Source organism: Thunnus albacares, chromosome 20 (assembly GCF_914725855.1).
Source record: "Thunnus albacares chromosome 20, fThuAlb1.1, whole genome shotgun sequence".
Classification (NCBI taxonomy): Eukaryota; Metazoa; Chordata; class Actinopteri; order Scombriformes; family Scombridae; genus Thunnus; species Thunnus albacares.
Window position 1 is genome coordinate 7,888,723 of NC_058125.1, and position 24,718 is coordinate 7,913,440.

The following is a 24,718-nucleotide window of genomic DNA, read 5'->3' on the forward strand; positions in this document are numbered from 1 at the left end:
CTTTAAGACTGAAGTTGTCAAAAACAGTTCTTGTGTCAATGTTTTTGCCTTTTTCAAGCTTTAAACTTCAGCTAACACTAACGCTACAAAACCTTTACATTTAAAGTTTGCAGAAGAAAGAAAAAATCATTTCTCAGTTCTGATTCTTACTAATGTCAAAGTAAAAATTGCTTCAAACATTGAAAACAAATCTTTAGCTGTGGTAATAAAACTAACATACGACTGAAGCTTTGTATTACAACATAATGTCACACATGTAATTTATATAATGTCATATTTAATGTTTTAATTCTGCCCTCTTCATGCATTTGTAAAGCTCAAAGCTTTCTCATGAGTAGGTGTGCATATGGAGTCATTATTAAGCCCAGTTGTACTCATGTTTTGCTTATTTCTCATCAAATTAATATTGACTTTTACATGTTAAAAATGCTACAAAACTTACAATTTGAACAGTTTTGTTTTCCTCACTGGTATCCCATGTACCTGTTTTCTTTGTTTTTTCATGCACTACACACTGTGCAATAAAAAGTGGACAGGACAACGTTTGTTTCAACACATTCTCAAACTCTTCTCAGTTGTAGTTTATTTACTGAATTAGTGAATCATCATCGAAAAGGCAAAACACTCCCCTTTAGTTCTCAAAAGGAAAAAAAAAAAAAAAAAAAAAAATCACAAACAAAAGCAAACAGCTGTGATGGAGTTCACTGACACACACACACGCGGGCCTTTGGTCACACACCTTTTTGTTTTTACTGCCAGATTATTAAAACAAGAATTCTAACAGAAGTGACATTCAGGTTAGCAAAAACAAAATGCCCTAAAGTTTTCATTGCTGCCTCCTCTTTTACATGTTTCTTTGCCTAAATGAAGTTATGACGAGTAACACTGAATAAAAAAACACAACTGTGCAGTGTGGGGTACTAGAATATGTAGTTGTGTGACCATATAACTGCATTTCTCTTTGGAAAATGGGTTCTTTTCTCAAGGATCATAAAAGTCCATTTGGCCCGTTTTCCCTTCAGATGTTGGACGTCAGTGGTGTAACAGAGGCCTGCAGGAGGAGCCGCTCATCAGAGACATTAGAAAACTGTTAAAGTTATGAGTCATCTTTAAATATTTACTTGCAGTTTTCTTTCAGAGGAGATTTGGTAGCTTTGCTTCTAAATAATGCATCTTCATGTGCGCTCTGATGACTGCTGCTGTCACTGGTCTCTCTCTCTGTATCTTCAACACCGACATTAGACAGATGCAATCACGGCAGAGCATGTACACAGACACCTCAACGCTATTCTATCTGTCCCTCTGTAGCACTACCACATTAAGCCAATCAGTCCCTTATGGAACACCAAAATAGCAAATATTAAATCAATAATATTACCAGATAATGATAAAGTATTTGCACAAACCAACAACATCAGTTTTAAAACATCATTCATCATTGTTGTTTTTGTCTCTTCTTGAAAATGTTGAAGTAACATTTCCTAGAAATGAGGTGAGTTTTAAACAATGTATTGAATGATTTCACAATATATTGGTTCATATTTATATTTTACTCTATTGACTCTATGTTTTATTATATTTTGGCAATTTTGGTGTTCCATAGCCCCGCACAGATAATTACATAGAAGTAAATAAACATTACTCTATTGGAAGACCTCTGGACTTTCCTAGTATTTAATGAAAAATCTGACTTCACTGGGGGGGATTTGACCCCTTAAGATTATCTGAAGCACATTTAGGGCTTTTTTTTTTTTTTTTTTTTCTTCAAATCCTAAAACAGCAGACTGACAAGACCCGAACTGATCGAATGTCACCACAAGGACAAAAAGACGCTGAAGATTGAAAGATGTGAGAAAAGAAAGCAGTCAAGAGGAAGAAGCGTTATGAGTGTTGTCAGCAGGCCGAGGAGTTTAACACTGATGTACTGCAGCTATTATGTAAATCACACTTCTTGTTGTGCGTTGGCTGAGCTGATGCTGACTTTTTATCCACCTCCAAGAGGAATTGTTTAACAGAAATATAAAAGTAAAACAAAAAAAAAAACAGGAAAGGGGGCAAAAGACTAAACTAGAAATAGTGGTGCGACCAGCTGGTTTTAGGTATTAGCATTTTTAAACAGACCAGTTTCACAGTGTCTCACTTTACTCTGTCATAAAGATCAGTTTACAAACTTGGAAGGTAACTCAAACTTGGACTTTTTATTCTTCACAGCATGTAGACAGGCGCCCGAAGCCAACAACCAGCAGAACATAAACTCTTTATAAGTGCTTCAAACACGTCGTTGCCAGACATTTTTTATGACTTGGCAACTGTAAAGAGAAAAAAAAAAAGCCAAAATTTGTGTTTTACCACACAAAATTCCTCTTGGAGATGCTAACAAGTTTAGCATCAGTCCTTCAAGTGCACGGTAAAAAAGTGAGATGTCTGCATCGGAGTTATTTCAACACAGACAGCCCAGGTTTGCAGTAATTAACTTAAATAAAGATGATGGCCACCAGTGTTGAGGAGACACTGAAAAGACAGGGTTTGTTTGTTTGGTTGATACTTAAGGTGCAAGGTGACCTCTTACACATAACTTTGTTGTCTTTTCTGTCCATGAAGCGAATGGACAAACTAGAGAAACTGAAAGGTGGCCTTGACTACAAATCATTTTAATTTAAAAGAAACTGAAAGAGACTTAACGGAAAAAAGTTGTTGAAAAAAAAAAAGCCGACGACAGCCACACCATGGTTCTGATCCAGCTCCGTGTGACTGTCTGGCAAAAACAGTTAGAATATGGTAGTGAAATGACCTAAAACCCCTCTTATGATGATGTCATCAACAACAACATTATAAGGAGGGGTTTCACTTGTGATGCTGTCCTCTCCGCTGGGACACCAAACATTCGCCCATCTCTCAGGAGCAGGTATTCACAGGGAAAGGACAGTTTGTTGTTATTTTATGTTTAAAAACCATAAACCCTAAACAGAGAGTCCCAAAACTAACAAAAATAATGATTAAAATAAAATTATATAGTCTTACAATAATTCAACACGGGAAGAGTTTGCAGTTTGGCGCAGTCAGTCCAGGCAGTGCTGAGAGGGGTGTTTTAGCGGCCTGATACTTGTTCTGATTTTGGACTTGATGGGTGGGATGATGAGGGGTTGGGGTGGGGTTTGGGGCGGGGGGGGGGGGGGTGTTTGTGAAACAGCACGCCTCTGAAAACACAGACCGGCGCCTCGCCCCACCCCTGTTGTGGAGGTGAAGGAGGGAGGCGGCGAGGTCTTTTCCTCTTTTTTTTTTTGTGTTCGTTTGTTCTCCACGTCCTCGGCTGCAGGCTCAATCCAGCTCTATGGGGCTGCTGTCCTCCTGGGCTTCCTCAGCACCGTCGTCATCCTCGCCCGACCCCATCAGGCTGTTCAGCAGGTTTCCTGCGGGGTGCGACATCATTGATCATCATCATCCCTCATGTGAAAATGAAGATAAATCAAGTGCACACAGTGGACTACAAACTATTTTATAGTGTGATTTTCTTTTTCAAAACTTGCTTTACTTTTTACATCTGTCATTACATCAAGCTTAAGACGTACATGTACATGTGTGCATAGAGTTAGAAAAATATTCATTTAATGTGTAAAACCTGAAGGCTGAAAAGAGAGCGAAGTGTTATCAGTTCATGCAGATAAGTAATTCATGCCTAATTACACAAATGAAGTTCATCAGTAACTTCTATGTAAAACAAATAAAGTCTGCTCAATTAAGATAAGATCAACTAATGAGCTGAAACAATGAATGAATTTACTGATTAGTCAACTGACAAAATTAATCAGCAAATAAGTTGCATCCCTAATAAACTTGTTCTTTTTGGAGGGCCAGGGGAGGTTTTATGCCTGTATTAAAGAGCACCAGCAGAGAGTTGACAGGAAACAAGTGAGAGAGACACAACAAAGGTCCCGAGCCAGACTCCAGCCAGGGATGCTGCAGATGCTGGTCGGCATCTTCACCTCTAATCCACTGGGGCTCCTCTAATAAACTTTATACATCCCATGCAGCAAAATCAAAAAGGTATTAAATAAACAGTCTTGGTACACTCACCTAGCAGTCCACCGTATGATGGGGACTGTTTGGGTGGAACCCCAAAGAAAAGCTGTCCTATTCTGTCAAGATACTGAAGAGCAAGGAGGACATCCAAAGAAAGAGGAAGAGGAGAGACATGACATAACATGAACAAGATGATATTAAGAAATTGACGTGTTAACATTAAGCATTCACTGCTTATTTCAACATGACTAAAGGTCATAGTCACGGCAGGCAAACATAACACATAGGATGACAAAATAAAAGTAAAAAACACTCACCTCATTATACATGGGGTCCCTCTTCAGGGAAGGTTGATATTGCTCACATAACACTGTGAAAACTGTTAATTTACCCCTGAAGAGACAAAGAGAAGAAACGTTTTAAATACTGTACTTTATTATCAATCGATTTTTTACTGATTTTTAGCACTTTGCATCTGTCAAGCTCAACAATAGTCAAACCAATGTTACACATCATGAAGAGTTTGTTTTGTTCTATCTGCTGTACAAAATTCGTGATCATCAAATGGGATTACTGCTGCAATAGGAAGTCAGCTAATGCTAGTTTAATTAGCTTACTGCATGTTCTGAATGACCGCTGATAGAGTGTGTGCAGATATTGTGAGGGGAAACTATTCTATCGATATGTATAAATGTTTACGTGGACTTGTGGAAGGTTAAAAATGCTTCGTGACAGTCACAGAAATCATGTTTGTGCGTCTGAACCGTATGTTCCTGTTTGAAAGAGAAACAAAGAACATCTGTTCATTGTGAAACAGATCCTGTCGTGTCTGTTTGGGTATAATCGTGCATAGAGTAGTCACAACAACTCCTAAAGGTTGGTGATTAAGAAGTATTGGCCACACTATTCGGGGCTCACTCCTCTACAGCAGCTTGTACGTCTGTATCGAGTGTGACAACACTGTATCGTCATTGAAGTGCAAGAGGTAAACTGCCACAACATTTTTCAACAAAATAAGCCGCATGATGTCGTGATCATAACGAATCCCACATATATATTGAATTTCTCCTCACCCATCCACTGCCAGCAGCAGAAACCAGATAAAGTTTAGTAGAGGCTGGACAAAGGGAGGGCCCTTCTCTATGGACGGGTGTTTCTCTGTGTATGTGCTGAACACCACGGAAGCGCTGTTTTTGTTCTTTAGGCAGAGGAACCTGTAGGGGGTGGGAGGTTCAGTGAGGAAGAGACAGAAATAGAAAGGGGACAGAGGGTAAAGACAGAAGGAGACGATGGGAAAGAGAATATTACAGAGTGTGACACAAGGGATGAAGGAGGATGGAGAGAGAAAGAGAGCGAAGGAGGGAGGGAGGGAGAGAGGGAGGGACAGTAGACCAGAAAAAGAGAGATCAAAGACACTTTGAAGAAACTGCTGACAGATAGAAAGCAGATATGACTGCAGGGCCGACATGCCGGAGAAGGATGCATCAATACAACTTTCTCCACCGCACACAACAAATCCTGAGTGCCTTAATCTAAAAATAACTTCACATTACAGACTGCTGCTGCACTCAGAACTCATACGTTTCCAGAAAAAAAAAAAAGAATATTGTTGCATCCGGAGCGTTCACTGTTCACTTACTGTAGGACGGCTTGCGCCACAAACATGTCCACCTCGCTGCGGAAGCCTCGTGACGCTGAAAACTCCACCAGCATCTGTGCGCAGCCCTCCCCGTCAGACGAATGCAGGAAGTGGTAACGAGACTCACTGTAATTTTGCTCTGAACACAAAAAAAATGATATTTTCACTGCTGAGATTGTGACTTCCACACAGGCCACCTGCACAATAAGAGGACTGAGGTGTGGAAGCTGGGGGGGGATGGACTCAGCTGGGGGAGTGATTAACCAATCTCTGCTCTTCTTGAGCACTAACGCATGCCAGCTCTAGGAAATAGGACAGCGGGGAACCCTGATGTGAGAGGACATGCGTCATGAACTAGTGTCTTGGCTTAAATATAAAACAGATGTTTTGATGCACATCATACACTGCTGGTGTGCTCTGCTCTCGAGTCTAAGTTGGATTTGTTAGGCTTATGTTTATGACTATAAATGGGATTTTTGGGAACATGGGAATGGGGATACATGGGAACACAGTATCAAGGGAAAAATCAAGATGCTTTCAAATTCTGTGTAAAATGATCAATTAACTGATGACGTTAATTGCAAACAATATTGAGAATCAATAAATCCTTTTAGTTAATGAGCAAGTAAAAAGCCAAACAACTACTATATCCATGTTTTATATAATTACATTCAATACTGAGTCACTTTGGGCTTTTGTAACTTACAAGCATTCGTTGTTATTTTCTACACTACATAAACTAAATGATCTAATTGGTTTACCTTTCCACAAGGTGACAGCCAGCAGCTGGTGGAGTTTCGGGTGACCCAACTTGCCGGACCCGCCCGTCGACCATTTCAAGGCTCTGGACACAAACGCTACTCTCTCTGGAGAGTTTTGGTCCATCAGGCTGAACAGCTTAGCCAGGTTTTCTGCTCAGCAGACACACACACACGCACACACACACACACACACACACACACACAAAACCCCCAACATCAGTACAATGACAGAGAACGTCCTTTCTAATCTGAAATGTCCTATTGTACTGTCCTTGTGACAATTTCATGCTGCAGCATTTATAAGTGATTTTGCATGTGAGAGATTTCCTAAACAGATCCAGCAGATCAATGCAGTATCAGGGCAAATCAATAATGGCCATATTGACTATATATGTAAAGTCCAATCTATCACCCACTGCCATTTGTCTCTTCCATCTGAAAAAATGCCTTTCAGCATTAAGACATTAGAAGTTATTGATCAAGACATAAACAATGCATACACTGTAAACATTTTTATATTTTAGGAACGCAAATGTTACGTTCTTCTTATAAAGCATTAACTATTTCCGTGAGAAGCTTCATTTTACTGGTTCTTACTTTGCTCAGTGTTCCAAAGTATCTTTGAGTGGCAGTGAAATTCATTTTTAAAGTTGACATTTTAAGTGCTCCTCATAGACACATTGAATAATGTAAATCTTGTTGTACAAGGTTCTGTATGTTTATTGAACAATTTCAGAAGTAACAATGCAAAGCCAAACCCTCAACACAGTTGATGTTATGTGACGTTTTCTTTCACACAAAGTAAAGACAACACACATAAAAGCACAATATATCATGCAACCACCTACTCTTAAACATCTCACTGTAAAATGTACAGTTTAGCACAAGTATTCCTGTAGATTGATTGGTGTCTTTTAAAGGCTGAAAGCTGCCACTCACCTAATATTTCATCTTCAACTTTTGTCTCAGATTTCTCCAACACCTCCAGCACCAGCATGGACAGGTCTGCTGCACTGTTTTGCTGCAGAGCAAAACACAAGCAGCTCTATTTTCATTTTTGTTATCGTTATTGTCAAAAGAATTCAATACTTTAGACGAGCGCCTTGGTGGCTGGAAGAAGAAGCTTAATCAATGTATCTATCATGAGATCATCACTCAAAACTGATACTTAATTGAGTTACATTACATTACTGCACATGCAAAAAACAAAAAAAGTAAAGTAAAAAGTGCAAGTAGATTGAGCAAGGTTGGAAACCTGATAATGTGCTCACGTGTGGCGCTAGTGTAACTACTCACGAACCACAGTTTATATGCAGTTTGAACAGTAATAATATTATGTCAATATTAGCCTTCTGCGCACTGTTGCACACAAAGTTGGACCCCATACAAAAGCTGTATTCTTACATGCACTGTTTCACTGATTAATGACAGATTTATAGACATTACTCTGCAATTATAATGATACAAAAGCAGATGATAAATATAATCCCCCAACAAGATACTTGCAAACATGACATTATCAGTTTCCTATCTGGGGTTCTTCTGTAAACATGTGTGCACTGATAACACTTTTTAAAAAAATCCTGTTTTGGTATATAAATAGCCAACTGATCAGGTCTCTTGAGCAGAAATCTGGTGTAACATGTACCTGGTTATAGCTGAAGAAGAGTAGAGCGCCATTATACATCAGCTCCCTGGCCTCAGCATGTTTTGCCTGTGACATGTACCTGTTAGAAGACAGGAGTGTCAGCGTTACATACTGTATGGGATGACGCTATCTGCTTATCCAGACAGACGCCAGCTGTGTTTGCATCATTCAAGATCCTTCCTGCATGGGGCTGCAAGATAAGACATATTCATGCTGTGTTTTTGCTTGAGATACAAAACAAGGTTTCCAAGTGAATATTGCAGCATGTTTGTTTATTGACATTCTCAAAGACAACATGCCAGTTGCAGTAATCTCACACTCTCTATCTTGCATGTATAAGAGGATTTCAGGAGTTAACATTGCAATTATGACTCACTCACTACTATATATATATGAACAGGCTGTATACGCTGTTCACCACCTACTATATGTATATAAAGTAACATCTTTATTTTTTATCATGCATTCTCAACATTTCTTGCACTCTTCACTCTTTGCACTGTATCCTAATGTGTTGTTATTTTTGTATAAGTACATTGAGAGCCATTAAACCGGAGTCGAACTCCTTATGTGTGTGAACATACTTGGCAAATTCTTGTTTCGTGATAAAGAATATGTCTCTGCTTCTATACTGTAGGTGTAATAGGTATTTGAGATATGACTGTACACCAGCCTGTCTCAATGCTACTTCAATGAATTACACGGACAAAAGAAATCAGACCATAGCTAATTCTGACCACACTTTTCCCCACATCTGACCAATGGTCAAGTAGGACTAAATAACTATATTGCTTACTGTGCACAAAACATGTCTAACGTTAGCCATCAGTAGTCCAGACTGCGACGGTGCAGTGTGTGGCTGTCTGGCTAACTAAATGCTAACACAGCTGGACAGCACCAACAAACATGTTTTAGGGAAACGTCAGCGGTTGAGAAAACAGTTAGTCTGCTTATTTACAAATTAAATATCTTTTCTCATAAACACCTGAACACAGACCTCGGCTGTCTTGAGTATTGCATTGGCAGCGCAGCTAACTCGAGCTTCGGCTATCAAGGTGTGTTGCTAAACACGTAGTTAGCCTGCTAGCTGTAGTTAGCAGTCCCATTTTTTGTGGCTGTGTGTAGAAGATCGACACCACAGCTGTCCAAACATGGAGCCAGGACCAACATGAGTGGGTGGGTTCGTAGTGAAATCCTCCCAATCAAAAATGGGCAGCACGGAAAAGGAAGGTTGACAGCAGAATGGTCTGGAACAGGCCTCAAAGCCGAGTGACAACTGCAAACTGACCCAACGGACATGAAATGGACTCCTTACCTAAAAAATAGAGTCCTGTACATCTGGTGTGCTTCATAGTAATCCCCTTTTTCTACACTGGCTCGCAGTTTTCCTTCGACCCTCTGTACGCCTCCGCGGTTTCTGGCACTGGAGCACCTCAGAGACTCCTGCTCCGACATCGTCGTCGCTCCGCAGCAGCGCTGTATCCTAAGTGTTGACAGTAGCGAACCGCAAAGCTTTAAACCCAAAACACCCTCTTCGCTTGCCGTAGTGTATTGTGTTGTAGCCTCTTAATGCGTCCATGTTTGTAGTACTTTAATTTGCTGACCATATAGCCTATACGCCCACTTTTTATTACTTTGGAAAAATGTATTATTTGGATTAACTGAATATGACAGGAATCTCTGTTCGCGGTTCTATTTGATTAATTTACTTACTATTTCGACCAAATTTTATATTCACAAATCCAAATTCTTAAAGATCCCCTCCAGACATGTTTTAAGATGTATGTAATAATTTGTGTCTGATACAGTTTTTTTTTTTTAACAAAAAAGTTTAATTATCTTGTTAAAATCTTTACAATTATATCTCCTCCTTCTTCCTCTTTAAAAATTCGTAAAACTATAAATATGCAAATATATATTTCATTTCAGAAGTTTAACTACTGGACACAAGATGTCTCCAACTTCACTGTAAAGTCCATTCTCAGTGTTTGTGCGCTGGGGGTTTCAAATTTCGACACCTCACTTGTGTAAGTTGAATATTGGACCAGGATTGTCTCCAAGCTATTTGTGATGTCACAATCATGCACGTAATTCCACCCCTTAAAATCAGATTTTTAATTCTTTAATGCTCAGAGCATGGTTCACTCACACTCGATACAGACATACAAGCTGCTGTAGAGGAGTGAGCCCCGAACAGTGGGGCCAATACTTCTTAATCTATTTCACACCAATCTCTAGGAGTTGTTGTGACTACTCTATGCATGATTATACCCAAACAGATATGGCAGGATCTGTTTCAGAATGAACAGCTGGTCTTTGTTTCTCTTTCACACAGAAACATACTGTTTAGACGCACAAACATGATTTCTATGACTGTCACCAAGCATTTTGAACCATTCAGTAGTTCACACAAGCGTTTTTCATATTCACACAATAATTTCCCTCACAAAACACTTATAAAAACAACACAAATCCAATTATCATACTACAGAAGAGACCTATAAGAATTGTACATCAAACAGATTATTATGAACCAACCAATGCACTATTTATTAACTCTAACTTTAAAATTCAGCAATCTGGATGACTTTAAAACTGCACTGAGAGGCAATATGGACTTAAGGGAATATGTATGTTTAAAAAAACAAAGGCTAGGACAAATATAAAGAATAGATGTATAACTGTTAAAGGAGTTATACATTTATGGAATAACTGTGACAGAGAATTAAAAATGTTTAGTACACTTTGTAAAATTTTTTAAAAAGTTCAAAAATAACATAGTAAATAAATATAAAACTGAAGTATGAACATAATGGTGAATGAAATGTTTGATTTTGTATTTTGGGACAATAGTTTTGTATTGTTTGTTTTTCATATGAGGCATAATAACCTAAAGCTTCAGCCTACACGTTTCAGTCAATAATGTTTCTTTCTTTCTTTGTTTGATATGATCTGTTATAATTTATCTATGTATATGTGCATTCTTTTGTAACACTGTTACAATAAGGACCAAATAAATTTTAAAAAAAATTTAAATTTAAAAAATAATTCAATTCCTTGATAAAAATAGAGCAACAGTTTGATTAAACAAACCAGTGACTTCTATCCAAACCAGTTCAACAGAGTACAAAGTACTAAGATTAAAAACAGAATTCTTACATGATCCCATATTACCCAAAACTAAAGAAATTTATTTTGAATTAACCAATGTCTCCTTCTAGTGAATTCCTTAGATTAAGAGTTTTTACAGGTTTTTAACACTAGTCTTGACTTGTTTTTAGTAAATCTAAAAAAGTGGAAATAGTGGAAGAACAAAGTTCCTGTAACCTCACATGACCAGCTAAGCACAAAAAGTATGGTAGGCAGTATGGTTAGGACAGGGTTAAGGTTTGGGGAAATAAAACTACTTGGTGGTGGTTAAGGAAAGATTGTGTTCATGGTCACTCTCACATTGTCTCATGAGGTTTGTCTGAGTCATCTCTCCTTCGGACTAAATCTATTATTCACTATCTATCAGTGGTGGAAAGTAGCTAAGTACATTTATTCAAGTACGGTACTCAAGTACAATTTTGAGGTACTTGTACTTTACTTGAGTATTTCCATTTTATACTTCCACTCCACTACATTTTAGAGGGTAATATTGTACTTTTTACTCCACTACATTTATTTGACAGCTTTAATTACTTTTCAGATGAAGATTTGACAAAATGGATAATATAACAAGCTTTTAAAATAGAACACATTGTTAAAGATGAAACCAGTGGTTTCCAACCTTTTTGGCTTTTGACGTCTTACAAAAAGCAGTGTGTAGTCGGGGTCACATTTCACATGTCTATGAGTTGTTAACAGCTTCACCAAATAGTGATTTTTCCCAAACTTCTCACATGGTTTCATTTCAAGAAATTTTCAAATGATCCAATATTTCAAGTCCAAAAACTTGAAAACAGTTTTGTGTATCAGATAATTTTTTCATCTTTCCTCTCCCATTAATCATCTCACGACCCCTAGCCCCCAACTAAACTAAATGGGGGCTGTCAAACAAGAGTATTTGAAAATGTCAGTGCAAATTAAAAAATGCATGCGCATGAGAGCTTTACTGTATCACTCTTATCATACTCACAGGTGATTTGAAGGCCTGAAACGATGCATCATCCTGATCATAAACCAAAGTTCCAAATTAGGTTCCTTTCACCCCTGCAGTCATCATTCCCTAAAAGAGAAACAGACAGAGAGATCTGTTGAACAGGTTTTTGTGCACTGTGTTAATAATGGTGACAAGTATGCCTGACATTTCCAGCTAAACAACAGTAAACGTATGACTTACATTCCCTCTGTGCACTTGCAATATAGCCATTGGGGGAATGGCTTTGAGTTATGTGGCTAAGTGTCACATGAGCGATGGAGACTGGATTGGACAGTGAGATAAATAAATGTCTGCAGTTGCCTGTAAAGGACCAGCATTGACCTGCATGTAAAGGAGAGAAAATGACATATTTTAGTTTCCACAGTTCATAAAGTACAATTGTTTCTCCCTGTGATTTAATTCTAGACACATTACAATGTGAATTGTAGCCTTTTATGAATGTGACGGTGTAATTCATACCTGGATCACTCTTCGCTGTGTTTTACATGAATACCACTGGTATAGAGTAGTCTACCCATACTATTCCGGTGTTTTCTTCGGGACAGTAAAAGTGAGAAACTCTCTAAACAAGGTACATACATGCATTAGTCATACTGGCACAGATGAAGATGGTGAAGACGTTGGTATTGTGTCTGCATGCGGAACAAACACATTCATCTGCTATCTGAGTAACTGCACTTCCTGCTGGACCTCTCTTATATAATCTGTGGGTCTGTGTGACTCTTGTGAGACACAGAAAAGAGTGTTAGGAACATGCATTTGGGAACAAAACTTGAAAACAGAGGACTGAAATTTAAAAAAAAACAAAAAAACAACCACCCAAGGTTTGACTCATGGACAAGGAATGGATGATTGTTGCAGAATATGGTGAATCACTCACTAAAAGCCACAAGGAGCAGGAAGAGGAAACCGCTGATGATCTTCACAGAAAAGTTGCACTTTGTTCTGACTGCAGACAGAAGCAAATATAATGTGTGAGAGAAATTACTGTGTGAATATGAAAAACGCTTGCGTGAACTTCTGAATGGTTCAAAATGCTTAGTGACAGTCATAGAAATCATGTTTGTGCGTCTGAGTAGTATGTTCCTGTGTGAAAGAGAAACAACAAACATCTGTCAAATGGATACATGTCAGTTGACTAGTACTGTCTGATTTGAAATGTATTCTTGCGTGTTATCTAATGTGCTGAGCTTTATCAAGGCTTAAAGCAGTTAAGTTTTGTCCTACGGCAGAAAAAAAGGTTTTAGTCATTGTCGTATTACAAAAGAAAATGGTTACCAAATGATGATAATAATAGTAACAATGTGGTCATTTTCTTAGAAAGGTTATACATACATATATACCCAATACATTCCTAGAAAGGAACTGATTTGTGAACATTCTTAGCAACATATTCCTTGAAATGACTTTATAACTTATTAATAGGTCAAATGAACATGTACAAATGTAGAAAATGTATTACTTGTTTACAGGAATCATACAATTCAACAAAGAGACACCCAACATTAGATATTTCAGTCACTTCTACATTTCATCATTTTATCAGAAAAAAATAGTCAGTGCTTTAATGATGGAAAGCATAAAACAGTAAATCACAGTTTACAACAGATGATACAATACATGTGAAACAAAAAGGCTACAGCATTTTAAAGTCAAAAGAAAGGAAATACATGGTGCTCATCTAGGTAATGTGTTTACAAGTAAGAAATTAACAAGTTTGGCTCTTTATTTTATTGTGTCCGGTCGTAACATACTGTAAATGATCAAGTTTCTTTTCATGTCATTATTTCATTGGAAACCTTCAGATTTCTGGGTTATACAATCTCCCAGGACCTGAAGTGGGAGTTAAACATCAACACAGTCATCAAAAAGGCCGAACAGAGGATGTACATCCTGCACCAGCTCAGGAAATACAACCTGCCTCTGGAGCTGCTGATCCAGTTTTATGCTACTGTTATCGAGTCTATTCTCTGCACATCCATCACCGTCTGATTTGGATCAGCCACCAAACAGGACAAAAGATCATTGGTGCCAATATGCCCTCCATCCAGGACCTGTACACTTCCAGAGTGATGAAACGGGCAGGGGAAAATCACTACAGACCCCTCACATCCTGGACATAACCTGTTGCAGCTTCTCCCCTTTGGTAGGTGCTACAGAACACTGTACACCAAAACCAACAGACAGGAACAATCTCTTCCTCCTCTCTGTCACACTCATGAACAGTTAACTCACTGTGGCACTGTGCAATAACCCTGGAACACTATAATACCCACTGTACCTACAAATTATACATATTTATTTTAGCCAAAATACAAATGCACAATACATTTTACTCATTACTGTATATTTGAACAGGCTGAATATACTGCACATAACCACCAACTACATGTATATAAGATAACATGTCCCTTTTTTTAACCATTCAATATTTATCTCATCACTCCTTGCACCTCTTTGCATTATTTGTATCCGTTTACAGTTCACAGAAACGGTTTCACATGTATATAGTCATTCCTTGTGTATATTTCTGAAGATTGTTGTGTTGTTATTTTTGTGTAAGTTCATTGAGAGCCACTAAACCGGAGTCAAATTCCTTGTATATCTGAACGTACTTAGCCAATAAAGATTATTCTGATTCTGATTGAGTCAGGCAGGGTCGTTTGCGCATGCTCACTTCTGCGTCTGGGTTGGGTTGCCAGGTACCACGACACATATCCCACACAGACACTGAGAAACATTTATGTGATTTGTATCAGTATGGAATCGGGAGATTAACGGGAAAAATCGGGAGCACAGCGGGAGAAAGGGTTAAAAACGGGGAAACTCCCACGAAAATCGGAAGTGTTGGCAGGTATGTTACAGGCTATATGTCTTACCTTCTGCAGTACATGTAATTTAACGCTAGATGGCGGCACAGACTTTGATGTCTTGGATGTCTATTACGTTATTAATTAACTTCTCTCCGTTCCTTTTAATTAAAGTTAAATGCCATATACATTATAACGGAGGCAGTGTGGTATGTAACATACACGGACATGACACAGAAGAGTAAAAATCAACTTGATGGAAAGGTGATGTGAAGGAAGTAGCTCTCTCTCGTCCCACGCAGAGGAGGTGTTTTCCGGTCAAAGTTTCCTTTGTGATTCGGAAGTGGTGGTGGGATGCCCAAAGCCGTTTATCCTTACAGATAACAACACACAAGTGGCGAGCATGATAAGTAAGCTTAAATACACAACGCTCAATGAAACAGAGCACAACATTTGCTAGAAAGACAGGAAATGTTAGCTAGGAGTTAGCGGGAATGCCTGGCTAGTTTAGCATGCTAACTATAGCCAGCTAACTTTGTTGTCTGACTGTCTGCAGCTTGCGAAAAGGTTTCTTATGTAGACAGTATTAGCCGGTAAGTGCGCAATTCTGTAGCTGGAGTCATTTCACGTCCACTGTGTCGTTTGTGTGCGGTTTGCGTTTGGACAGTTTGGGTTAACTCCCACCCAGACAAGCTAACAATAGCTTAGCATGTCTTGTCTGTTTTGGACAGTGACAGCTGAAGGGTGCTGCTGCCCCATGACATCTGTGGAAAAGGCCTCTTGCAACGTGGATGCGTTTATACCATATTGCCAGTGCTCGCGATTCTTTTAAAAGCTTTTTTATTGACTACACATGCCCTGCTAACACTGGTATAACTACTGTTTCCTGCTCAGCATCATAATCCGTAGAGTAATGGACCAGAACAGAAAAATGGGTTTGGCAGGCATAGAGATAACAGTTGCTCTCTGCTGAAGCTTTTGTTTTGTTTTCCTCAACAGAATCGTTCAGAGCTCTGTCCTGCTAAAGATGGGAAAACGCCAGTTCATGATTTAGTAACACAGGTGAGTCACAAGCAACATCTGGCCTTGTTTATGACAGGCCAGGTAGGAACCACATCCTTTCTTTTTGCCGCTGTCTGCTGAAAATGTGTTGACATTCTTGATATTGGTTTTCCTGTGTGTGTGTGCGCGCGCGCGTGTGTGCGTGATGGTGAGGGGAAAAAAAAAAGCTTGGCTCTCATAGGATGTGTACCAGTGTAAGTGTGATAGATACTGTATCTGGGAGGCTAGTGTGGGCGTGTAGAGAAGAATGCTTGAAGTACATACTGTCTCTTTTAAATGCATTGCACCAGACCAACACATGCTGCGTGTTTGAACAGCCTCTCTGTTGGGTAAGGAAGGATGAAGCAACTGATGTTGCGCTGAGCATCTCCTGAGAGCCTTTCTTATTGAATTTGTTGGCTGTTTAACGCTTGATATCCAGGTCACTATGTTCTGAGTCCTGGCTAGACTATTGAGGCATCATTTCATTCAGCGCTGAGACATAAAGCTGCATGTACATTCACACAACGTGTTGTCAGCAGATATGCATCTCAAAGTGATGTGTTGCACAAAGACAGAGATCACATGTTGTCTTAAAGCCACTGCACATATTATATAACTGCCAAATCATGCTAAACATATGCTGTTTTTCTAGATGTTAGTAATGTATTATTTGTGTTTCTTAAAGTATTTAGTAACTTGTCATAGAAAGGTTTTGTCATATTGTGGCAGCCTGACCACTGAATTTCATTGTCATGTTACTCACTTCCTTCTCTAAACCAATTTCTCAGTTTGTTTCTCTCAGCCGGGGTCGAGATTGTGATTTCAAAACTCTGCATGCTTTTGCTACTGGGCTATAGCTCTTAGTTAAATCAGCAAATATATTGGCTGATGCTGTCATGACCGTGACCGGAGGACATCAAGGGCCACACTAGGATGAAATGATTTTACATCACGATCAGTTTCACTTAGCCTACGGAGTATTTTGACGATTGCCACATGTTGGAATATATCATGCAGCAAATCACATTTGACCCACACGTAATGGTAGTGACAAGATTTCATGCCGTTCTGGCTAGTAGTGTGGCGGTGCTCGTGTTTGTAATTGGAAGAGAAAGTTAAAGAAACCATCAGGAGAAAGAAGTGATGTTTTGGAACAAGTTCAGATGAGATCCAGTGTGAGAGGGAGAATGTGATGTTCCTCTAAATCAAACTGATGTGTCCCTTTGAGATTTGCCCAAATGAATCCAACATTCTGAAAAACCTCTTAAATCATGTGTACTTTAAAGCTTAAATTGATTTTGAATAAACATAAAAAATATAACACTCAGAGTCGAGAGTTTCTCAGCTTTGGGCTTGGTCACATGTAGGGTTGCTTGATATGTAAACATGGTAGTCATTTGGTATTGATACCAAAACTCAGATGCTGTATTTGTACTTGTATCAAAACACAGTAGAAAAGACTGAGAAACCCTGCTTAAGTCCTAAGTCCTGCCTTTTAAATCCAGCACGAGCCCATTAACCTTTATTCTAATATGTCTGCAGATATTCTCCTTTCTTTGCTTTAATTCATTTATCCTTTATTCTAACAAGCATCGCAAAAGGTCTTAACAGTTTTGCATTTTAACATGATAAAACCGGCAGATACCCCGATGCCTGAACAAGATCAAGTGAACGTTTAGTGTGTCATGTGGTTAGTGTGCCACTATTCAGACATGTGTGCGCTGGCATTTGATTGTGAGAGAGAAGAGTGACATCTCAGACAACACTGCCTCATTGTTTTCAGGCCCGCTGTGCAGTAATGGCAGAACCCCCATCAGAACCCCACGGCTAGAAAACACATATTTGCAGAGAGGGCAAGAGGAGAGATCAACACACAACGCAGCAGTGCGTCTGCCTTTGTAAACAACCATTAGCAATGCGCTGCCCAAGTTACCGGGCCTGTTTAGTCCCTGTGTTTCGCAGTTTCACAGAGTGTTTCACAAAGCAAGTTTAAATACATTAGTTACCATGGAAATATATCCCTGCAGAGTATTATAATGTTGGGCAGGTTAGTTTTAAGGCTTAGCTTCACCTCAGGTTTAACCAGTTTGGATTACAAACATAGCTGCTAATGTGAAATGCAATGTTTTTGTTTTTTTCAAATGATCCTCCCCAGCAGCCACTCATCACTGTAAACACAACTCAGAGTCAAACTTCACACACACGTCAACATTATGACACAGTTGGTGTCATTTTAATGTCACATAAATAGGGCTGAGTGATAATTCAATATTAAAGGGAATCAAATTACAGCGAAATCATATCACGATGATATGATCTCATCATGTTATTGCTCAGCAATTCACTGTCGTCCTAAATAATAATGGACTCTTTTCACTGAGGACATTTTCACATTTGAAAAAGCACAGGTGGACTAGTAAATTAATGACTGAAATCCATTTAGCTGCTTTGGTTTCAGTCTGTCACACTGTCACAGCTTACTGGGACAGCAGAGCCCTTGTTAATGTTATTAGTAACACCTGTGCTTTTCCTGCTATAATCAGTCAACAGGTCTGCTGTGAAAAGGGCCTGTTCTGAGCAAGCTATGATGTAAAACTAATCAAATAAGTTTTTGTTTGACATATATGACAGTGGAACACAGTTGGTTGCTGTGAACTGTTTATGTGTGATTTTGCATACATAAACTAGAGTCTGTGTTGTCACTTGTACTTGTAACCAAGTAGCATAATCTAAACTGATGGAGAACTTCAGTCTCTATAAAATGCTCATTATTTTTGCTAAAAACATGTATTGCTCCTTTATGAAATATTTCCTCTGAGAGTTAGTTGTAATATTGGTGAACTGTGGAAATTCTACTGAGGTTTGGAAAAAAAAAAAGTCCATAAACAGAGTTCTGTCCTTTTAAAGCAGCGGCCACAGCAACAGTTGTAAAAGCTCAAACATGCAAATTCTTCCCTGATGGCTGAGTTAACCTCCTAGCCTACAGCCTCGCGTCATTCCTCTTTCCCTAGTTGTTTATATGTGTGAGGGAGACAGAACGACAGAAAAAGACAAATAGAGTAAAAGGCAGACGGAGAGGAAAAGAGAAGTGCTCAGTGGCCTGGGACTAGCTTTTTGACTTGTTGCCTGTAAAAGTGCCTTGGGTACCATTTCTTTTTATTTTTTATTACATGGCTTTGTTGAATACTCTACAAACTCCATTGAAGATGATCTGATGTCTTCATTTTTTGAAAACAGCACAAAAGTTCACATTGCAGCACTTTCTTTATTCACACTTAGTCATACCTCGCAGATAGATGAAAAAATGGCGATGGTTGATTTTGTGTATTTTTAATCAAATGAACTTGAAGTCACACAATGAGGCAAAAACTGTTCTAGGATATAAACATGAGGGATCTGTCCAATTTATAGTGGCGAATCCCTCATGTCATGTAAAATCTAGAATGCATGTGCGGTTTTATACTTTGAGCAGAGAACTAGCAAAAATAACATCTTATAAATTAAGAAAAGTTGTCTTTTATATCTTATTTAATCTTTTCATGAGACATTAAACTTTTAATTTCATATTTTTGCCGCAGGTCTCTCCGTCACCCTGGCAACGCTACACCCACAGAAAGGGGAGGGGCCAAGTCTTGGCAGTATGGAAGTCAGCGGGGCGCCGGGCACGGCCCCGAGCCCGCAGAGCGAGGCAGTGACTACTGAGCTTCAGGAGCTGTCCCTTCAACCCGCTCCCAACCTGCTGCCTCTACAGGAGCGCAAGAATGGTGAGACAGTGAAGCATACACGCTTTTTTTTTGTTCTGTCAATGCCCTGTACTTCGCTCTCACATTTTTTGCTGTTTTGTTCCGGATGGATTGGTCAGAGAAGCCGTCGCACATTGAGTAATTCAGCAAACATATAGATAATACGTGCGAGCTGTTAATGCAGCTGTTTACATCACAAGCATCTGTGCAGAGGGACAAATTATTACCGACCTGGTAACTTCCCAGAGTTGTAAAATCCTCCCTTAAAGTAATATAAACAACTGTACATGGTTTTTCTTGGCTGTGGGAACAGTTGTTTTTTTTTTTTTTTTGTCTGAGCTGCTGGGTGAATGTTCAGGAAACAGTGGCCCATCGCTCAACAGACATTGTAGGCCAATGCTCTTGCTTCCAGCCAAAGTGAATATTTTGGCTTCGCACTACTCATCCTTCACAGAGGTGGCCTATTTCCAATATAAATTTCTCCCAGCTAAAAACGTGTGCACGGAGAACATGTTACATAAGTCGGGGCTAAGTAGAAAGTGGAAGAAACACTTCTCTGCGAGGCAGAAGTTAAATGTCAGATGTGTCTATACATCTTGTTCATTTGTCAGTGTAGTGGAGTGAAGTACCTCACCACAGAGGGTGTACAGAGGCGAGAGAGACGCTGTGGGGATTAAGGTGCTCATGTGAAATTGTGTGTGTGTGTGTGTGTGTGTGTGTGTGTGTGTGTCTATGTACAAGACTGTGCAGTGAAGTCATTAGAAAGAAGGGAGTAAAGAAGCTGCTGGATCTAATTGGCTTGCTCCACTGTGCCGACCTCCTGTTACAGTAGATTAGAGTGCGGGCCTCTGGCAGTGCACACCATGGTTGTCCCCTGATTCAGACTGTCGATTTAAGACTCTGTAGGCCTTTTGCTGTAGCTGGAGTTCCCTTAAAGCTCTTGACTCTTAGAGAATTTGACTCACTCTGTGCAGTGAGATATGTAACAGTTTCCTCTGGTTTGAATCATAATGGGAAAGTTGATTTTTCTGTATTAATGTATTTGGTTTGTTTAGATTCAAACTGCCAAACTACAAGTGAAACAGAGCTTTTAAATGAAAGTCACAGGCACTCAAAGGTAGCTTGTTTATTGGAGAGAGTTCCTCTCTGCTATCAAGAAGTAACAGCTGAATATGGGCACACAGCGCTGAAAAGATTAGAAGTTATTCAGAAATTGTTTTAATAAATAAATAATTGAAAATTGAAATTCATTTTTTAGACCGAAAGGTCAAATATGAACTGATTCTGCCTTTTCAAATGTGTGAATTTGTCACTTTTCTTTCTTTTTTTTCTCTTTTATATCAACGTATGCCTTTTGTATAGGCCTATAGCCTACTATGTAAAACACTTTGGATTGCCTTGCTATTGAAAGGTGCTATACAAATAAACTAAAAGTGAAAACCTCAAAGATATTTCATTTACAAGGCAAGGCCAGTCAGACAATTGTACGACATCACCTTAAGTTCTTGGGAACTGCAATGGGATTTTTTCCACTATTTTCTGACATTTAACAGGCAGAACAATTAAGCTCTGTAATTGTCAGATTAATCAACAATTAAAATAGTCATTATTTGCAGCCCTAGGCAGCAGTTCAGATTGCAGTTATTGTGGTCAATGGTTCATGTTATTACGCTGGGATTTCCAAGAACCAGCAGCTGCAGGCTGGCACGTGACAATATCTGTCTTATACCCATAAAACACGCTTCAAGGTTGTTTCCTGTCATCACATCAAAAGCCCCTTTCACACATGCAGTCTATTCCTGAAATGTTCAGGAACATTTCCTGCATGGGGTCACATGTGAATGGGAGCAAGGATGGAAATTCAGGGAAATCTGTACCGCCAATTTCCCATCTCAAGACCTAGTAATGTTTCAGGGAAAATGCAAGTACAGCTGTGTTGTGAATGAAAGTAGTAACATTGCAGGGAAAGCACGTAAAGGGTTACGACTCAATGTGTGGGTGACATACTGCGATATGGGTGGTGCTTGGTTTTGTCAACATGGCAGCTGCGTCACAAACTTTCTCATATTACGGCTAAACAGTAGACTAAAATATGTGTCTGGAAACATTTGAGGCAATGCAGTAACGTCATCTTTATTCATATTTGATCAGGACTGCCTAGTTTGAAAGTTTGATCTGAGTTTTGTGAGTTTCGCCGTCTTCTTCTGTCGAGTTTCATGGCGGTTGGCATCCATAAGTGTTGCATTACCGCCATCTGCTGGACTGTCCCTCGCCTCATCTATTCCAGCTTTGCCGTGGCATGTGTGAAAAGGCGCAAGACGGAAATGTTCCTGAATGTTGTAGCTGCATGTGTGAACAGCGAGTCACTAGCAGTGCCTGAAAGGTTATCCCAGTAATTTACCAGGAACTATGTGTGAATGAGGCTTAAAATCCAAAGGATCAAGACTTGGAAATTACAGTTGGCTCGGTGCATCTATTAAATGCCACGTGAGATCAGATAGCATCTTTCTCACCTGACCAAGTTCTACTAAACCACTCTAAACATGTGTGGTGGGAATGCACCCTCAGTTTTGATAAAGTTAAATCAAAATCAAGACATACAATCGCCTGCACAGAAAATTAGGTGCAGTTTGGCATGTGCAATTAATGTCTTCAATCTAACAAAGATTTGTAATGTTTCTGCAACCAAGTCAGACACAATCAGTTAGATAAGCAGATATATCAGAGTATTGTTCAGCCCTGGAACAGTGTAACACACATACACACACCTTGCCATATCAGAAGAGTCAGCCACATTGGCCATTGTTCCGAGCTGGGCGTTGGCAACCCGGTTTGCTCGAGAAAGTTGGTTGACCCGCTGTTGATTTGTCATGAGAGGAAGGTTAGGCTGGGTTTGATTAGTAAATGATTTACCACCTTAGAGAATAATGCACAATAACTCATTTATTACAATTCTCGGGTGGAAAAAATATGTTGAAGCATGGAACAGCCTGATTAAACCATTGAGTGCAATGGAAATAATAAGAGATAATCAGAGGAAACTTTATGTAACACAAGCAATATTTCAAGCAATGTTTACATCATGTAAGAAATGTTTAAGAATTGTCCTGTGACAAGTAGTCACAAGACCATGTTTACCTCACAGAAACATACAAAGACACACACTTTCACACACAGCCTCAGGCCACCACTCCCAAATTTAAACAACCCCTGCTCTTGTTGGCCTATTCTTTACACTTCATTCTGCTAGCCAGAAGCAGACATGTTGCTGCAGGAACTCCTGCAAGCTATTCTAGCATGGAGATGCTTTCAGAGCACTGGAGACATGCATTGCATGTGACTGCATGTGCATTTCTATATGCATGGATTAGTGGCAGTGAAACAGAATGGAATGCCCACATAGTAACACTTATCAGACCCTCATATCTTCTACCAGGTTATGCAATCTGTTTATTGCACAAGGTTCCTTCCTCTGTAATGGACGAGCACAGGAAGATTTATTGTTTAACGCATGTGTGTGTATATATAGAGAGCGGTGACATGTTTTGCAGGATGAGGATCAGAGACAGATGTTGAGGTCGTGAGACAGATGTTTAGGTTGTGCGCGCTAGTGCACGAGTGTGTGTGTGTGTGTGTGTTTGTGAGTGTGAGAGATTCAACTCCGGTTCAGGACAGTAAACAAAGCTGGTTACGCTCTGATAAAGTGATTGAGATCATTCAAAAGTTTGAAGTGAAGAAGCTAGTTTGAGCGTGGAAGTGTGGGCTGCAGCAGCAGCAGCGGCAGAAGAAGGAGGAAGGGGAATAAGAGAGGAGGGGGAGGTCATGTCTGAAATGGCAGTATTGCATAACTATTCAGTGAGGGAACAGAAGGAAAGCGAGGGAAAATGGAAAGCAAGAAAGGAGGGGGTGTGTTACTTGTTCTGGAGGAGGTGAGGCTTGGCACCAGCTCGTTTTTGTTCTTTTCCAATTTTTTACTTCCAAACTGGCTGAGAGAGTGCAGAAGAGTGGCAGTAAGTTTTTGGTTTTTTTTTTTAAAAGCGCTCCAAAAAAAAAAAGTACGGGCGCACAAAGGGGAAAAAAAGGTGTTGCCATGGGGAGACTGGAGCCCATGGGTGGACCTTGTTGATATCCAAGGAGCAATAAGGGACAGAGACACAGACCTACACACACGCCCTCTCAGTCGGGGCGTGCACACACTTGTAGACAGACAGTCCAGAGAAAGGGAATGTGAGGTGTACTGCAACTTGTGGAGTAGCAGCTGCCGGTGAGAGGAAAAAAAAACGTGTGTTTTTTTAATGTGGCTTTTCTGTGGCTGGACTTCTCTTCAACCTTCTACCGCTGTTGTTTCCTCACACTATTTACTCTGCTTGTGTCGGGAGTATGAACTGCTAATCTTGCCGGGAGGGTGAAGCTTCCCTTCAGCATGGTACAGAGGGATATGACTATCCATTCAGGTAATGTCAATTACTGCTTTCTGGTGTTTTGTTTGTCTTCAGATAACAAGGACAATGATTGAAAGTCATGTGTTAAGTCTGTCTCAAGTTGTATTTGTTGACTACAGGTGTGGTGAGAGAGCTTGCAGTGTGTTGACAGTGCAGTCTTAAGTGTTGGTGTTTATATGGGAATGCCTACACTGCATCCACAGCTGTAAAAATGTACTAACTTTCACATTTTTTTCCGTGGACACATATCATTACTGTCAACCAAAGCTGTTAGTATTAATGGTTGGAAACTGATCGTTTTTATCAGTTTTTTTGGAAGCTTACATAACAAGGCAGGACTGTAGATATTAACCACAGCAACAAAGAAAAAAACTCAATTAAAAGATGTGTTCAAATTAGCCAATGATGTAAAGCCTGCATGCTGTCATTTACTACTTTGACTCAGAGGGTTTCTGGTATAAAGGGAG

General features: G+C 39.5%; 2 protein-coding genes and 1 long non-coding RNA gene across 5 annotated transcripts in view; 1 reads left to right on the forward strand and 2 right to left on the reverse strand.

The window, feature by feature from the left end:
* Nucleotides 1-2,524: 2,524 nt before the first annotated feature.
* get4 (guided entry of tail-anchored proteins factor 4) lies at nucleotides 2,525-9,569 on the reverse strand. Of its 2 annotated transcripts, none has more exons than XM_044338589.1 (9): nucleotides 9,384-9,569; nucleotides 8,069-8,147; nucleotides 7,360-7,441; nucleotides 6,421-6,570; nucleotides 5,660-5,798; nucleotides 5,094-5,234; nucleotides 4,338-4,413; nucleotides 4,075-4,147; nucleotides 2,525-3,410 (listed from the first exon to the last, which is right to left on the reverse strand). In XM_044338589.1, exons 1-9 carry the CDS (start codon nucleotides 9,521-9,523, stop codon nucleotides 3,319-3,321), a joined length of 972 nt encoding a protein of 323 aa, XP_044194524.1. In that variant the 5' UTR covers nucleotides 9,524-9,569; the 3' UTR covers nucleotides 2,525-3,318. The 2 variants fall into 2 exon arrangements, with proteins under 2 accessions (XP_044194524.1, XP_044194525.1); XM_044338590.1 differs by lacking the exon at nucleotides 9,384-9,569 and adding an exon at nucleotides 9,066-9,169.
* Nucleotides 9,570-12,066: 2,497 nt separating this feature from the next.
* LOC122971652 lies at nucleotides 12,067-13,461 on the reverse strand. Its single transcript, XR_006399542.1, has 3 exons — nucleotides 12,672-13,461; nucleotides 12,393-12,533; nucleotides 12,067-12,278 (listed from the first exon to the last, which is right to left on the reverse strand). It is a non-coding gene; the product is annotated as an uncharacterized LOC122971652 (long non-coding RNA).
* Nucleotides 13,462-19,647: 6,186 nt separating this feature from the next.
* The window catches only part of mrtfab (myocardin related transcription factor Ab), a 38,186-nt gene continuing 33,115 nt past the window's right edge, over nucleotides 19,648-24,718 (forward strand). For both annotated transcript variants that reach the window (XM_044337028.1, XM_044337029.1), the window contains exon 1: nucleotides 19,648-19,830. In XM_044337028.1, coding sequence (XP_044192963.1) covers nucleotides 19,707-19,830 — 124 coding nt within the window. In that variant the 5' untranslated portion in view covers nucleotides 19,648-19,706. The remainder of the gene's footprint in view (nucleotides 19,831-24,718) is intronic.

What these genes read in the sequence shown, in the direction of transcription:
- get4 (XM_044338589.1), bottom strand. Translation starts at nt 9,523, where the DNA reads ATGTCGGAGCAGGAGTCTCTGAGGTGCTCCAGTGCCAGAAACCGCGGA. An exon ending in GGCTGTCACCTTGTGGAAAG is followed by an intron (nt 5,799 to 6,420) that starts GTAAACCAATTA and finishes TTTTGTGTTCAG; the next exon opens with AGCAAAATTACAGTGAGTCT. An exon ending in ATCATACGGTGGACTGCTAG is followed by an intron (nt 3,411 to 4,074) that starts GTGAGTGTACCA and finishes CGCACCCCGCAG; the next exon opens with GAAACCTGCTGAACAGCCTG.